Here is a 15488-nt window from a genome sequence, read left to right on the forward strand (position 1 = left end):
TGAAAGATTATTAATTTTAGTTGTACATATTCTTTGAGAATGATACATATTAAAATTAAAATGTGATTTCGTTTAAGGAGTTCGATTCTCAGTATCAAAATAATTCACTATCAAAAACTTGTTTATATTGATAGAGGATTAATAAAGGAATTAAAAGAGTAAACAAAAAATACAGGTGAATGTGCTTCTTTACGAGATATAAGCCATTAAAATTTTGGCGGAAAATTATTCTCTCTTAATTTTCCATAGCTTTATCATTGACAAGTTTAAGTTCTCAAAAAGTATAAGAATAATTTATAATTTATAATTAAAATTTGAAAACACTTTTATAGATGGCTTATAACTATACATATAAAAGATGTATAAAAATAAAAATGAGGGTCAACGGGCAAACTTTTTGAAGGCATTCAAATGAATAAATTACTCTGTCATTACATTTTCTAATCTGACTTGACCAAGGTCTGATAAGTGAAAGATAATAGTATTTCATATTAACTAAAGTTATAATAGTGGGTTTTTTCTTCTAATTTTAAAGGCCCATGTCAGGTGACAATGAACCAACACACTAGTTGACTTTCTATGTATACAAATAAACGAATGTTCATGAAGAGAATATCAGATTTATATAAAACTGCTATCCACACTTATATAAACCTTATTATCATAATATAATTACAAAACAGCTATTGCTGTATATACTTTATAAAACAGTAACTCAGAGACAAAAAAAAAACCAAATCAACACGGTTGTTAAATAAACGTTAATGAAACAGCAACGCAAAGACATTAAACAAACGAAACCAAGACGACAACAGACAGGTGTGAAAGCAATACGTCGAGATATAAGAGTTGGAATTGCTGTCCTGATATGCTGTACATCTATTATAAATTATACGCTCTGACTGTGTACTCCTTTTATCGTATTTGTCATTTTCTATTGTGTACAATGTATTTGTATCATTTTATTCAACCATGCAACTTTTTTGTACGTGACTATTTTGCGGTAGTACCTTATTACCTTCACTTACTCAAAAAGTGAAATTGTGTTCCAGTTTCAAATCGAGCGATACTGCTAAACCTTAAGCAACGTCGTAACTACAATCCCCGTCATGAATGTGACATACCGAATTGAACTATTTCCCGGGTTTGTAATAACATGAGCAACCCGACGGTTGTCACTATGGAAGTAGGATCTGCTTACCCTTCCGGAGCACATTAAATCACCCCATTTGTTTTGGGGGTGGGGTGTCGTATTGCTTAGTCTCTAGATTTACATACCTCTTCCACATGTTTCATTCGTCGTGTTGCTAATATAAGTTCACACCTGCCGATAAGTCAAATTCGTATACCAAATTTTTGATGGAGGTGGGGGTAGCTACAACGGCGTAGCAACCCTCTATCATTGAATTCATAATAGAAAATACATGGCATGGAACATAGTTTCAATTTTGAGTTGTATAAAGCGCAAGCACACTTTGCTGGAATGTTGCTTTATAGAAATAGAAAGTTCAAAATGGAGAGCTTATATTACATCTATTGTCATAGCGGGTTTTTTCAACCGACCCTCCATATCAAGTTATATGTAAGACAAAGTTATTACCCAGACTAAACTGCATCTGTTGTATCCGTCATCTAAATATTATTGAGAGAGATGATTTCGACATACATATATTCACCTCATTTTGAATTATTTAGGGAGAGGATATAATCTTTAAAGCAGAAAGTGAACTAAAATATGCAATCTGCTCAAGTCATTCTATTGTTCAACACAATTGATGATGATTGCATTGGAATAATTCCCTCCGTCAAAAACAGTTAAACATTGACGTTGAAAAACTTCGTTTCTGTATCTTTAAGCCGATAAATTAACCCGAAATAATACTTCTTCGATTTTGTGGTCATAAAAAATAGTCTCCCACATCATTACACAACATATATCCCAACTTTCCACTTCTTGGTAAGACGAGGAAGCGAAAATTTCATTACTGCACCGTTAGATACAAATCATTCTATCCCTTTTCTGCAGCAGATGTAAGTGTGTATAGCGCCTTCAAAACTGCTCCAAATATGGCATCCTAAGTCTGAGGCCATTTTGTGGAGGTTGATTGTGGACTGTGTATCACCTGAATTTTCGCTATCCTGGTATTGTGGCTAGAGTCAACGGGTCGATTCAGTACACGGAACACGATGATATAGCAATCATTTCCACTCATCGGGCGGTAATTATTTATGACAGTCTGTTAGTATCTCATTCACTGTCTTGCACTTGTGCAGTATCTAACGTTACGATGAATTAACTTTTCAAACTGGGCCCTTCGTTTGCCATAATTTATTAGTTGAATTAATTTCATGAAATAATGCTAGCAACAGAGAGCTTAATCAAATGATAGGCTTTGAAAGTATGAAGTTTATCTATAAAACATATAATTTGAATTGAAATTTGGAATTGAGTTTTTTTCTTTTCATGTATCAAAGCTTCTTATAATATTGGGCAGGTCTGGGACACGCTGCGGTAAATCAACAGACAAAATACATACCTGAACATTCATTTCGTAAATTATTTTGCCGCTTCTAGAAAATCTGATCTTAATAAAGTCAACATTCTCTGTGTCCAAAACAACCTTCATTATCGGATTAACGGGACTCGTGAGTAGCTCTAGTAACATTTCCTTGTCGTCAACTGATGGTGTCCATCCAACTGTTTCCAAAGCATTATCAGCTTCTTCTTGATTAGATGAAGACCTGACTTCTTCAAAACGCAATTCACTTATTACCGCATCAATCGGACATTCTTCAGACGCTATGAATAAAAATAGATACTGAGTAAGTACAGATTTCAAATAAATGATATTACTCAATATAAACATCCTCTGTCATGATCTCTGCCTATTGCATTAAAACATGACGAAGAGGACCGTTGATTTCATTACATTTTGCCAGTCGAATACATATGCTTTGTAAAAATTGATGTTGTAAAAAACTCAGAAAAAATTCCATTTTGAATCTGTATATACTTTGATATGAATTTTTGGTACAATTCATTGATTTCAATTTAAAGAAACATAATAAATCCAGTAATCGGTTTTCAAAAAAAATAATATTTATTTGGTCATTTCACAACATATTTGACTTGTGAAACATCAGTTCAAATTTAAACAAATAAATATAACGTTGGTTTAAAACAAATTCCCTACCAGGAAATAATATTTATATTTGAGCCAACTTTAAAAATCAAAACTGTACAAAAAACGTCAGGAAATTGTTTTGTTGATAATTAATTTTAGATTTTCTGACTATTGATATACCTGTTGTTGTAGAAGCGGGTTCTGTGGTTATTGGAATCAAAGGTGGACTTGTTCCTGGGGCTACAGCTTGAGTGCCATTAGTTGGGGCTGACGCAGTAGAAGATGTTCTAGAGGTAGACACAGGAGACGATATAGCTGTTGTGGCCGGTTGTCCTGTGGTCACCGCTACATAAAAAAAACAGGCTTAGTACATATATTTTAACACATGCATATATAACTAAAAACAAATTTGAGTTCATCCTTAATACAGATGTCGATTTGTCCAACACTAATGAAGCTGAAATATTATATATGTAAAAGGGAAACATCTGGTATTTTCCGGCACTGTCATAATTCCAAATGACACGGAAGTTGTATTATTAGTAATATAAGTTTAATCACATTGGATCAATTTGAAACAACCGAGTTCTTTTTATTTCAGTAGCCTTCATCATAACAGCTCAAACCTGAACATTGTCAATCCATGTTGACAAACAATCACAAATTAAGACAATATGTAAATTGGTATAGTTAAAATATAAAAGATTGAAGGATTAATTATATCAATATCTTTCATTAATACATACGAATGAATGAAATATGGAATTTATAAGATTGAATGCATTTGTATCTAGTGGTTATAATTTTATCGGGTTTACCAGAGCAGTTTATCAAACTTAGTTGTGTTGATTTTATTGTAATAAAAGCACAACAACAGTAGTTACCTTTAATACAAGCCTCCACGACAACATTTTTAACAACCGGAGTTTCATTAGGATTTTTGTTTGGTGTGATAGCCAATTTTATTTCGTCAGCCAACACAGGTTTTTCAAATTCCACTTCTGCTACACCATTTGCTTTTACCTATTGAAATACATAGCCAAATAAAATGTATTAATGATCCGTTTATGAAATACTATATTGAATAGTCTAGTGTTATTTATTGGTACATGCCCCATAAATGATTGAAATAACATATACAGTGTTGATTGTTGACAGATCACTTAAGGCTAAATGCAACTTTTTATTCAAACATATAATTGTTTCTGGGATGATTGGAAAGTTTTATGAATTTTCCTAATTGTTGACCTTGTGCATTATTGATTGACTTCATCGTCTAGAATAAATGTTTAAAAAAACATGAAATCGTTTTTATGTCATTTTTACCTTTAGTCGATTTTACTAGCCAAAATTTTACAATAATCCTTCTTTAACAACAAATTTCGTAAATTCTTTTAATGCATGTTTTACTTCTAATTGTAAACAACGTACGAACAAAAAATCCAAGAAAACAACATCACCTAGAAGGTAAAAGAGGGACGAACGATACCAAAGGGACAGTCAAACTCATAAATCTAAAACAAACTGACAACGCCATAACTTTTTCCAGTTCAATTTGATCAAATATTGAACCATTAATACGATGAAAATACAGTGCTAGTTATTTAGAAAGTCCATACACAAAAATCAAACACTTATGTATATGTTCTTACACTAAGAAGACTAATGGTCTAACCAACGACACCAGAGTATGATGTAACGTAATTTGTCAACATTAATTGGTTGTACTAGAATATCAGAACTGCTTTTCGTGCTCTTTTTAGATAATGAATTGGAGTTGTCTTCTTTTTCATTTTTCATTGATATTACAATAATATGATAATTATTTATGTTCATACCTTTACAGTTTTCTCCGCAACTAAAACGCCGTCTTTATAAAGTTTGAAAACAACACTGTCAACAAATTCTGTTTCAACAGCAATATTCATTATCGGAGAACTGTCAGTTGGTTTTAACTCTAAAACAGGATTATCGTCACCAGGTGACGGTGTCCACCCTGTAGGTTTCAAAGCGTCTTCAGCACCATCTGGAGACGTTGGTGAAGTCACACTATCCAAAGTTATTGGGCCCTTTGTCGAATCATCCGGACAAATTTCCAACCCTAAAAAAACACATAGCATTAGTATAAATCCGAATATGAGGAATTCATATGATGGATGACTGTTTGTTACTATTAATATTGACATATTCCTTTCGTGTCAACAGCAAGATAGTGATCATCTTGTAATCTTTATCTAGCTTCCTGCACTATCATAAGGGCTTTTCGTTCAAAAGTTTGACCTGTTAGCAAACGAAAGGTTTGACAGACCACTAGTGGTATTGGAATGTTGAGACCCTGAATATTTGCCCAATTGAGGAGATGTGGATCATTGAAGTTAATGAGAAATATATACTCCTTATGAAAGCGCTACCAGAATTTACACCAAAATAAAACGACGATGTTTAGGGCTTAAAGAGCGAGGGAAACAAAATACTTGTCATCTGAAACAACTTTTCAAATTTCATTCAATATATCAAACGCTGTTTCACGAAACGAAAAAGTTGTACCAGGACATAATTAATGAAGAGATATGAGCGAACTTTTAAACTCATACCTGTACAAATAAAGTCTGGAAATTGTTTTGTTGATAATTGATTTCAGATTTTCTGACTACTAATATACCTGTAGTTGTAGAAGCGGGTCCTGTGGTTGTTAGAATCAAAGGTGGACTTGTTCCTGGGGCTCCAGCTTGAGTGCCAGTAGTTGGGGCTGACGCTGTAGAAGGTGTTACAGAGGTAAACACAGTAGACGATGTAGGTGTTGTGGCCGGTTGTCCTGTGGTCACAGCTAAAGAAAAAAATCACAGGCTTAGTACATATATTTTAACACATGCATATATAACTAAAAACAAATTTGAGTTCATCCTTAATACAGATGTCGATTTGTCCAACACTAATGAAGCTGAAATATTATATATGTAAAAGGGAAACATCTGGTATTTTCCGGCACTGTCATAATTCCAAATGACACGGAAGTTGTATTATTAGTAATATAAGTTTAATCACATTGGATCAATTTGAAACAACCGAGTTCTTTTTATTTCAGTAGCCTTCATCATAACAGCTCAAACCTGAACATTGTCAATCCATGTTGACAAACAATCACAAATTAAGACAATATGTAAATTGGTATAGTTAAAATATAAAAGATTGAAGGATTAATTATATCAATATCTTTCATTAATACATACGAATGAATGAAATATGGAATTTATAAGATTGAATGCATTTGTATCTAGTGGTTATAATTTTATCGGGTTTACCAGAGCAGTTTATCAAACTTAGTTGTGTTGATTTTATTGTAATAAAAGCACAACAACAGTAGTTACCTTTAATACAAGCCTCCACGACAACATTTTTAACAACCGGAGTTTCATTAGGATTTTTGTTTGGTGTGATAGCCAATTTTATTTCGTCAGCCAACACAGGTTTTTCAAATTCCACTTCTGCTACACCATTTGCTTTTACCTATTGAAATACATAGCCAAATAAAATGTATTAATGATCCGTTTATGAAATACTATATTGAATAGTCTAGTGTCATTTATTGGTACATGCCCCATAAATGATTGAAATAACATATACAGTGTTGATTGTTGACAGATCACTTAAGGCTAAATGCAACTTTTTATTCAAACATATAATTGTTTCTGGGATGATTGGAAAGTTTTATGAATTTTCCTAATTGTTGACCTTGTGCATTATTGATTGACTTCATCGTCTAGAATAAATGTTTAAAAAAACATGAAATCGTTTTTATGTCATTTTTACCTTTAGTCGATTTTACTAGCCAAAATTTTACATTAATCCTTCTTTAACAACAAATTTCGTAAATTCTTTTAATGCATGTTTTACTTCTAATTGTAAACAACGTACGAACAAAAAATCCAAGAAAACAACATCACCTAGAAGGTAAAAGAGGGACGAACGATACCAAAGGGACAGTCAAACTCATAAATCTAAAACAAACTGACAACGCCATAACTTTTTCCAGTTCAATTTGATCAAATATTGAACCATTAATACGATGAAAATACAGTGCTAGTTATTTAGAAAGTCCATACACAAAAATCAAACACTTATGTATATGTTCTTACACTAAGAAGACTAATGGTCTAACCAACGACACCAGAGTATGATGTAACGTAATTTGTCAACATTAATTGGTTGTACTAGAATATCAGAACTGCTTTTCGTGCTCTTTTTAGATAATGAATTGGAGTTGTCTTCTTTTTCATTTTTCATTGATATTACAATAATATGATAATTATTTATGTTCATACCTTTACAGTTTTCTCCGCAACTAAAACGCCGTCTTTATAAAGTTTGAAAACAACACTGTCAACAAATTCTGTTTCAACAGCAATATTCATTATCGGAGAACTGTCAGTTGGTTTTAACTCTAAAACAGGATTATCGTCACCAGGTGACGGTGTCCACCCTGTAGGTTTCAAAGCGTCTTCAGCACCATCTGGAGACGTTGGTGAAGTCACACTATCCAAAGTTATTGGGCCTTTTGTCGAATCATCCGGACAAATTTCCAACCCTAAAAAAACACATAGCATTAGTATAAATCCGAATATGAGGAATTCATATGATGGATGACTGTTTGTTACTATTAATATTGACATATTCCTTTCGTGTCAACAGCAAGATAGTGATCATCTTGTAATCTTTATCTAGCTTCCTGCAATATCATAAGGGCTTTTCGTTCAAAAGTTTGACCTGTTAGCAAACGAAAGGTTTGACAGACCACTAGTGGTATTGGAATGTTGAGACCCTGAATATTTGCCCAATTGAGGAGATGTGGATCATTGAAGTTAATGAGAAATATATACTCCTTATGAAAGCGCTACCAGAATTTACACCAAAATAAAACGACGATGTTTAGGGCTTAAAGAGCGAGGGAAACAAAATACTTGTCATCTGAAACAACTTTTCAAATTTCATTCAATATATCAAACGCTGTTTCACGAAACGAAAAAGTTGTACCAGGACATAATTAATGAAGAGATATGAGCGAACTTTTAAACTCATACCTGTACAAATAAAGTCAGGAAATTGTTTTGTTGATAATTGATTTCAGATTTTCTGACTACTAATATACCTGTAGTTGTAGAAGCGGGTCCTGTGGTTGTTGGAATCAAAGGTGGACTTGTTCCTGGGGCTCCAGCTTGAGTGCCAGTAGTTGGGGCTGACGCTGTAGAAGGTGTTACAGAGGTAAACACAGTAGACGATGTAGGTGTTGTGGCCGGTTGTCCTGTGGTCACAGCTAAAGAAAAAAATCACAGGCTTAGTACATATATTTTAACACATGCATATATAACTAAAAACAAATTTGAGTTCATCCTTAATACAGATGTCGATTTGTCCAACACTAATGAAGCTGAAATATTATATATGTAAAAGGGAAACATCTGGTATTTTCCGGCACTGTCATAATTCCAAATGACACGGAAGTTGTATTATTAGTAATATAAGTTTAATCACATTGGATCAATTTGAAACAACCGAGTTCTTTTTATTTCAGTAGCCTTCATCATAACAGCTCAAACCTGAACATTGTCAATCCATGTTGACAAACAATCACAAATTAAGACAATATGTAAATTGGTATAGTTAAAATATAAAAGATTGAAGGATTAATTATATCAATATCTTTCATTAATACATACGAATGAATGAAATATGGAATTTATAAGATTGAATGCATTTGTATGTAGTGGTTATAATTTTATCGGGTTTACCAGAGCAGTTTATCAAACTTAGTTGTGTTGATTTTATTGTAATAAAAGCACAACAACAGTAGTTACCTTTAATACAAGCCTCCACGACAACATTTTTAACAACCGGAGTTTCATTAGGATTTTTGTTTGGTGTGATAGCCAATTTTATTTCGTCAGCCAACACAGGTTTTTCAAATTCCACTTCTGCTACACCATTTGCTTTTACCTATTGAAATACATAGCCAAATAAAATGTATTAATGATCCGTTTATGAAATACTATATTGAATAGTCTAGTGTCATTTATTGGTACATGCCCCATAAATGATTGAAATAACATATACAGTGTTGATTGTTGACAGATCACTTAAGGCTAAATGCAACTTTTTATTCAAACATATAATTGTTTCTGGGATGATTGGAAAGTTTTATGAATTTTCCTAATTGTTGACCTTGTGCATTATTGATTGACTTCATCGTCTAGAATAAATGTTTAAAAAAACATGAAATCGTTTTTATGTCATTTTTACCTTTAGTCGATTTTATTAGCCAAAATTTTACAATAATCCTTCTTTAACAACAAATTTCGTAAATTCTTTTAATGCATGTTTTACTTCTAATTGTAAACAACGTACGAACAAAAAATCCAAGAAAACAACATCACCTAGAAGGTAAAAGAGGGACGAACGATACCAAAGGGACAGTCAAACTCATAAATCTAAAACAAACTGACAACGCCATAACTTTTTCCAGTTCAATTTGATCAAATATTGAACCATTAATACGATGAAAATACAGTGCTAGTTATTTAGAAAGTCCATACACAAAAATCAAACACTTATGTATATGTTCTTACACTAAGAAGACTAATGGTCTAACCAACGACACCAGAGTATGATGTAACGTAATTTGTCAACATTAATTGGTTGTACTAGAATATCAGAACTGCTTTTCGTGCTCTTTTTAGATAATGAATTGGAGTTGTCTTCTTTTTCATTTTTCATTGATATTACAATAATATGATAATTATTTATGTTCATACCTTTACAGTTTTCTCCGCAACTAAAACGCCGTCTTTATAAAGTTTGAAAACAACACTGTCAACAAATTCTGTTTCAACAGCAATATTCATTATCGGAGAACTGTCAGTTGGTTTTAACTCTAAAACAGGATTATCGTCACCAGGTGACGGTGTCCACCCTGTAGGTTTCAAAGCGTCTTCAGCACCATCTGGAGACGTTGGTGAAGTCACACTATCCAAAGTTATTGGGCCCTTTGTCGAATCATCCGGACAAATTTCCAACCCTAAAAAAACACATAGCATTAGTATAAATCCGAATATGAGGAATTCATATGATGGATGACTGTTTGTTACTATTAATATTGACATATTCCTTTCGTGTCAACAGCAAGATAGTGATCATCTTGTAATCTTTATCTAGCTTCCTGCAATATCATAAGGGCTTTTCGTTCAAAAGTTTGACCTGTTAGCAAACGAAAGGTTTGACAGACCAATAGTGGTATTGGAATGTTGAGACCCTGAATATTTGCCCAATTGAGGAGATGTGGATCATTGAAGTTAATGAGAAATATATACTCCTTATGAAAGCGCTACCAGAATTTACACCAAAATAAAACGACGATGTTTAGGGCTTAAAGAGCGAGGGAAACAAAATACTTGTCATCTGAAACAACTTTTCAAATTTCATTCAATATATCAAACGCTGTTTCACGAAACGAAAAAGTTGTACCAGGACATAATTAATGAAGAGATATGAGCGAACTTTTAAACTCATACCTGTACAAATAAAGTCTGGAAATTGTTTTGTTGATAATTGATTTCAGATTTTCTGACTACTAATATACCTGTAGTTGTAGAAGCGGGTCCTGTGGTTGTTGGAATCAAAGGTGGACTTGTTCCTGGGGCTCCAGCTTGAGTGCCAGTAGTTGGGGCTGACGCTGTAGAAGGTGTTACAGAGGTAAACACAGTAGACGATGTAGGTGTTGTGGCCGGTTGTCCTGTGGTCACAGCTAAAGAAAAAAATCACAGGCTTAGTACATATATTTTAACACATGCATATATAACTAAAAACAAATTTGAGTTCATCCTTAATACAGATGTCGATTTGTCCAACACTAATGAAGCTGAAATATTATATATGTAAAAGGGAAACATCTGGTATTTTCCGGCACTGTCATAATTCCAAATGACACGGAAGTTGTATTATAAGTAATATAAGTTTAATCACATTGGATCAATTTGAAACAACCGAGTTTTTTTTATTTCAGTAGCCTTCATCATAACAGCTCAAACCTGAACATTGTCAATCCATGTTGACAAACAATCACAAATTAAGACAATATGTAAATTGGTATAGTTAAAATATAAAAGATTGAAGGATTAATTATATCAATATCTTTCATTAATACATACGAATGAATGAAATATGGAATTTATAAGATTGAATGCATTTGTATCTAGTGGTTATAATTTTATCGGGTTTACCAGAGCAGTTTATCAAACTTAGTTGTGTTGATTTTATTGTAATAAAAGCACAACAACAGTAGTTACCTTTAATACAAGCCTCCACGACAACATTTTTAACAACCGGAGTTTCATTAGGATTTTTGTTTGGTGTGATAGCCAATTTTATTTCGTCAGCCAACACAGGTTTTTCAAATTCCACTTCTGCTACACCATTTGCTTTTACCTATTGAAATACATAGCCAAATAAAATGTATTAATGATCCGTTTATGAAATACTATATTGAATAGTCTAGTGTCATTTATTGGTACATGCCCCATAAATGATTGAAATAACATATACAGTGTTGATTGTTGACAGATCACTTAAGGCTAAATGCAACTTTTTATTCAAACATATAATTGTTTCTGGGATGATTGGAAAGTTTTATGAATTTTCCTAATTGTTGACCTTGTGCATTATTGATTGACTTCATCGTCTAGAATAAATGTTTAAAAAAACATGAAATCGTTTTTATGTCATTTTTACCTTTAGTCGATTTTACTAGCCAAAATTTTACAATAATCCTTCTTTAACAACAAATTTCGTAAATTCTTTTAATGCATGTTTTACTTCTAATTGTAAACAACGTACGAACAAAAAATCCAAGAAAACAACATCACCTAGAAGGTAAAAGAGGGACGAACGATACCAAAGGGACAGTCAAACTCATAAATCTAAAACAAACTGACAACGCCATAACTTTTTCCAGTTCAATTTGATCAAATATTGAACCATTAATACGATGAAAATACAGTGCTAGTTATTTAGAAAGTCCATACACAAAAATCAAACACTTATGTATATGTTCTTACACTAAGAAGACTAATGGTCTAACCAACGACACCAGAGTATGATGTAACGTAATTTGTCAACATTAATTGGTTGTACTAGAATATCAGAACTGCTTTTCGTGCTCTTTTTAGATAATGAATTGGAGTTGTCTTCTTTTTCATTTTTCATTGATATTACAATAATATGATAATTATTTATGTTCATACCTTTACAGTTTTCTCCGCAACTAAAACGCCGTCTTTATAAAGTTTGAAAACAACACTGTCAACAAATTCTGTTTCAACAGCAATATTCATTATCGGAGAACTGTCAGTTGGTTTTAACTCTAAAACAGGATTATCGTCACCAGGTGACGGTGTCCACCCTGTAGGTTTCAAAGCGTCTTCAGCACCATCTGGAGACGTTGGTGAAGTCACACTATCCAAAGTTATTGGGCCCTTTGTCGAATCATCCGGACAAATTTCCAACCCTAAAAAACACATAGCATTAGTATAAATCCGAATATGAGGAATTCATATGATGGATGACTGTTTGTTACTATTAATATTGACATATTCCTTTCGTGTCAACAGCAAGATAGTGATCATCTTGTAATCTTTATCTAGCTTCCTGCACTATCATAAGGGCTTTTCGTTCAAAAGTTTGACCTGTTAGCAAAAAAAAGGTTTGACAGACCACTAGTGGTATTGGAATGTTGAGACCCTGAATATTTGCCCAATTGAGGAGATGTGGATCATTGAAGTTAATGAGAAATATATACTCCTTATGAAAGCGCTACCAGAATTTACACCAAAATAAAACGACGATGTTTAGGGCTTAAAGAGCGAGGGAAACAAAATACTTGTCATCTGAAACAACTTTTCAAATTTCATTCAATATATCAAACGCTGTTTCACGAAACGAAAAAGTTGTACCAGGACATAATTAATGAAGAGATATGAGCGAACTTTTAAACTCATACCTGTACAAATAAAGTCTGGAAATTGTTTTGTTGATAATTGATTTCAGATTTTCTGACTACTAATATACCTGTAGTTGTAGAAGCGGGTCCTGTGGTTGTTGGAATCAAAGGTGGACTTGTTCCTGGGGCTCCAGCTTGAGTGCCAGTAGTTGGGGCTGACGCTGTAGAAGGTGTTACAGAGGTAAACACAGTAGACGATGTAGGTGTTGTGGCCGGTTGTCCTGTGGTCACAGCTAAAGAAAAAAATCACAGGCTTAGTACATATATTTTAACACATGCATATATAACTAAAAACAAATTTGAGTTCATCCTTAATACAGATGTCGATTTGTCCAACACTAATGAAGCTGAAATATTATATATGTAAAAGGGAAACATCTGGTATTTTCCGGCACTGTCATAATTCCAAATGACACGGAAGTTGTATTATAAGTAATATAAGTTTAATCACATTGGATCAATTTGAAACAACCGAGTTCTTTTTATTTCAGTAGCCTTCATCATAACAGCTCAAACCTGAACATTGTCAATCCATGTTGACAAACAATCACAAATTAAGACAATATGTAAATTGGTATAGTTAAAATATAAAAGATTGAAGGATTAATTATATCAATATCTTTCATTAATACATACGAATGAATGAAATATGGAATTTATAAGATTGAATGCATTTGTATCTAGTGGTTATAATTTTATCGGGTTTACCAGAGCAGTTTATCAAACTTAGTTGTGTTGATTTTATTGTAATAAAAGCACAACAACAGTAGTTACCTTTAATACAAGCCTCCACGACAACATTTTTAACAACCGGAGTTTCATTAGGATTTTTGTTTGGTGTGATAGCCAATTTTATTTCGTCAGCCAACACAGGTTTTTCAAATTCCACTTCTGCTACACCATTTGCTTTTACCTATTGAAATACATAGCCAAATAAAATGTATTAATGATCCGTTTATGAAATACTATATTGAATAGTCTAGTGTCATTTATTGGTACATGCCCCATAAATGATTGAAATAACATATACAGTGTTGATTGTTGACAGATCACTTAAGGCTAAATGCAACTTTTTATTCAAACATATAATTGTTTCTGGGATGATTGGAAAGTTTTATGAATTTTCCTAATTGTTGACCTTGTGCATTATTGATTGACTTCATCGTCTAGAATAAATGTTTAAAAAAACATGAAATCGTTTTTATGTCATTTTTACCTTTAGTCGATTTTACTAGCCAAAATTTTACAATAATCCTTCTTTAACAACAAATTTCGTAAATTCTTTTAATGCATGTTTTACTTCTAATTGTAAACAACGTACGAACAAAAAATCCAAGAAAACAACATCACCTAGAAGGTAAAAGAGGGACGAACGATACCAAAGGGACAGTCAAACTCATAAATCTAAAACAAACTGACAACGCCATAACTTTTTCCAGTTCAATTTGATCAAATATTGAACCATTAATACGATGAAAATACAGTGCTAGTTATTTAGAAAGTCCATACACAAAAATCAAACACTTATGTATATGTTCTTACACTAAGAAGACTAATGGTCTAACCAACGACACCAGAGTATGATGTAACGTAATTTGTCAACATTAATTGGTTGTACTAGAATATCAGAACTGCTTTTCGTGCTCTTTTTAGATAATGAATTGGAGTTGTCTTCTTTTTCATTTTTCATTGATATTACAATAATATGATAATTATTTATGTTCATACCTTTACAGTTTTCTCCGCAACTAAAACGCCGTCTTTATAAAGTTTGAAAACAACACTGTCAACAAATTCTGTTTCAACAGCAATATTCATTATCGGAGAACTGTCATTTGGTTTTAACTCTAAAACAGGATTATCGTCACCAGGTGACGGTGTCCACCCTGTAGGTTTCAAAGCGTCTTCAGCACCATCTGGAGACGTTGGTGAAGTCACACTATCCAAAGTTATTGGGCCCTTTGTCGAATCATCCGGACAAATTTCCAACCCTAAAAAAACACATAGCATTAGTATAAATCCGAATATGAGGAATTCATATGATGGATGACTGTTTGTTACTATTAATATTGACATATTCCTTTCGTGTCAACAGCAAGATAGTGATCATCTTGTAATCTTTATCTAGCTTCCTGCACTATCATAAGGGCTTTTCGTTCAAAAGTTTGACCTGTTAGCAAACGAAAGGTTTGACAGACCACTAGTGGTATTGGAATGTTGAGACCCTGAATATTTGCCCAATTGAGGAGATGTGGATCATTGAAGTTAATGAGAAATATATACTCCTTATGAAAGCGCTACCAGAATTTACACCAAAA

The 15488-nt window shown here is 32.9% G+C and overlaps 1 protein-coding gene across 1 annotated transcript in view; it reads right to left on the bottom strand.

Moving 5' to 3' along the window:
• Positions 1 to 2462: 2462 nt before the first annotated feature.
• LOC134705647 (mucin-2-like) overlaps positions 2463 to 15488 on the bottom strand; it is a 55665-nt gene continuing 42639 nt past the window's right edge. The window contains exons 46-61 of the mRNA XM_063564367.1: positions 14899 to 15161; positions 13945 to 14083; positions 13239 to 13403; positions 12416 to 12678; positions 11462 to 11600; positions 10756 to 10920; positions 9932 to 10194; positions 8978 to 9116; positions 8272 to 8436; positions 7448 to 7710; positions 6494 to 6632; positions 5788 to 5952; positions 4964 to 5226; positions 4010 to 4148; positions 3306 to 3470; positions 2463 to 2800 (exon numbers count right to left, since the gene is read on the bottom strand). Coding sequence (XP_063420437.1) covers positions 2463 to 2800; positions 3306 to 3470; positions 4010 to 4148; positions 4964 to 5226; positions 5788 to 5952; positions 6494 to 6632; positions 7448 to 7710; positions 8272 to 8436; positions 8978 to 9116; positions 9932 to 10194; positions 10756 to 10920; positions 11462 to 11600; positions 12416 to 12678; positions 13239 to 13403; positions 13945 to 14083; positions 14899 to 15161 — 3173 coding nt within the window. The remainder of the gene's footprint in view (positions 2801 to 3305; positions 3471 to 4009; positions 4149 to 4963; positions 5227 to 5787; positions 5953 to 6493; positions 6633 to 7447; positions 7711 to 8271; positions 8437 to 8977; positions 9117 to 9931; positions 10195 to 10755; positions 10921 to 11461; positions 11601 to 12415; positions 12679 to 13238; positions 13404 to 13944; positions 14084 to 14898; positions 15162 to 15488) is intronic.

Source organism: Mytilus trossulus, chromosome 2 (assembly GCF_036588685.1).
Source record: "Mytilus trossulus isolate FHL-02 chromosome 2, PNRI_Mtr1.1.1.hap1, whole genome shotgun sequence".
Taxonomy (NCBI): Eukaryota; Metazoa; Mollusca; class Bivalvia; order Mytilida; family Mytilidae; genus Mytilus; species Mytilus trossulus.